The sequence below is a fragment of the Cyprinodon variegatus genome, unplaced genomic scaffold, assembly GCF_000732505.1.
Source record: "Cyprinodon variegatus isolate N-32 unplaced genomic scaffold, C_variegatus-1.0 Scaffold181, whole genome shotgun sequence".
In the NCBI taxonomy this organism is placed as follows: Eukaryota; Metazoa; Chordata; class Actinopteri; order Cyprinodontiformes; family Cyprinodontidae; genus Cyprinodon; species Cyprinodon variegatus.
In genome coordinates, this window is record NW_015150634.1 from 594,822 (window position 1) to 596,884 (window position 2,063).

At 37.0% G+C, this 2,063-nt stretch overlaps 1 protein-coding gene across 1 annotated transcript in view; it reads left to right on the forward strand.

The window, feature by feature from the left end:
- The window catches only part of cenpj (centromere protein J), a 19,480-nt gene that overhangs the window by 11,057 nt on the left and 6,360 nt on the right, over positions 1 to 2,063 (forward strand). The window contains exons 8-9 of the mRNA XM_015378891.1: positions 1,477 to 1,643; positions 1,749 to 1,838. Coding sequence (XP_015234377.1) covers positions 1,477 to 1,643; positions 1,749 to 1,838 — 257 coding nt within the window. The remainder of the gene's footprint in view (positions 1 to 1,476; positions 1,644 to 1,748; positions 1,839 to 2,063) is intronic.

A 2,063-nucleotide genomic window follows, 5' to 3' on the forward strand; every position in this document is an offset into this window, starting at 1 on the left:
TCAGAACAGCTGCAGCAATGAGGTCATTTTATTCCATTATTTTTGCAAGCAAGGAACACATTATGAGAATCAGAATTTAAAAAAGATCCAGAAATGAAACTTTTAAAAAGCATTTAAAAAAAATTCTTTCCAAGAAGGTAGCTCTTTTCAAACTATATTTGAGTTGCAAATATAGCTTAAATATATATATATATATATATATATATATATATTTATATATATATATATATATATATATATATGTTTGTCACTACCCATTGACAACACCTTGGTCTCCCCCTCCCCTCAGGTCAAGAGTCTCCTCCCTCTCCTTTCAGTCACACATAAATAACATTACCCAGTCTGCATACTTCCACCTACCCAACATTAACCGCCTCCGTTCCTCCCTTACTATGCGCACTGCCTCTGTCCTTATCCACGGCCTTATCACCCCCCATCTTGATTATCGTAATTCTCTTCTTTTTGGTCTCCCTCAACGCGTTTGTCTCAGACTAGTGAACATCCTGTTGGTGGAAGATACTGGTTTGTTAGTCTGACGTTAACCTCATCAATAACACATTTATCAGCCCCTATAATAATTTAATCACTTTCAGATGAATTACCAGCTTTTTCTAACGTCCTTGCTTTATTTTAATGTTTACATTATATCACTTTGCACTCATAGATACTTCACCAGCCTCCCTGAGAACTGTAAGTTAATGATGTCCGTTAACTTTGTAATGAAGGAAGCCTTAAAAATCTTGCACTGGTGCAAAAAGGTCGACTTTAAGGTGAACTAAAGGGAGGCACAGAGGATGACTATGCAAAGCGGAACAATGTTCTCTGGTCAGAGGAAGCAAAATTCAACAGTTACTCTTTGGCTGTGAAGTCATTGCTGATATTTGCAGGAAAAATGGAAGAGACCATTTTATGCAAAGAACACAAGATGGAGCCCTCAATAATAGAGCTGCACCTCTGATTACTAATCAATTAAGTTATTTTTGCAATTAACCTGAAGAGAGATACTTTAGTAAAAGAGCATTTCTAAACAACTTAGAAATATAGAAACATTTTGCCCATTTTAAATGAACTGCTATTCATAAATAATGTAAAAGGTTTACTAGTTTACTACCTTCTACCTCTGCAATATTTAATAAAGCACGTCATTGCTAAGACCTCACACATCCTCAACATGTTTCTGTTCTCCGTAACATTTAGAGTTTTCTGCACACATTGCTAAAAGCCTCTCGATCGTTCTGATCTGCTTCAGTCTTTAAATGCAAATTAAAAGAGTTTCTTTTTGATAAGTTTTCTTCAATTGTTTTCTAAATTGAACTGGGAGCCAATGGAGTTGCTGAAGGACAGGAGTGATATGAGAGAGTTCTGCTAATGACAGGAGCTGCTGAGTTCTGAAGAAGTTAGGAGTTTATGGGGTTTTTGTGCACAATAAAACGTTTCTGCAGCCAGAATGACACTCAGGTTTTTTTATATTATCAGCAGGGATGAAGAGCAGCCTGAGGAGGCCGGCTGCTTCAGGATCTTCTTCATCTTCCTCCTCTTCAGTGTTTCCTGCCAGAAAGGTGGATGAAAAACTAAGATCCGGGTATAAGAACCAAGAAAAACCATCCGACCAGAGCTGGGAGCCTCTGCAGGACCGCTCTGCAGTGAGTGGCTGTTATTTACCTCTGATATAAATGAAGCATTTAAAGGAGAACTTCTTTCCGTCATGATCTCTGACTCTAAGATATAGTTGCTTTTTTCTTTGACAGAAAACTGATCTAGTGCCAAAAAACCAAGAAAGCTTTGAAGCTAAAGAACTAGATCCACCCCAGGAGGTCATTACTCACCCTGATGGGAAGGTAAGGCGCCTTTTTTTATTTTTTATATCAACATGTAAAAAAGGGTTTGAGAAAATGTCCCAGACAAAGGAAACTGCTCATAAAAAACTTTATCAGTTTGATATATTTTGCTCCTTAGGCCTCAAAGATGTGAGGAATGTATTGATGCATTTTTTTTAGTAATTTAATCCCAAAAGGAAGAATCCTTTTCTATGAACCCGTTAGTGATTTCTTTCAATTATAGAA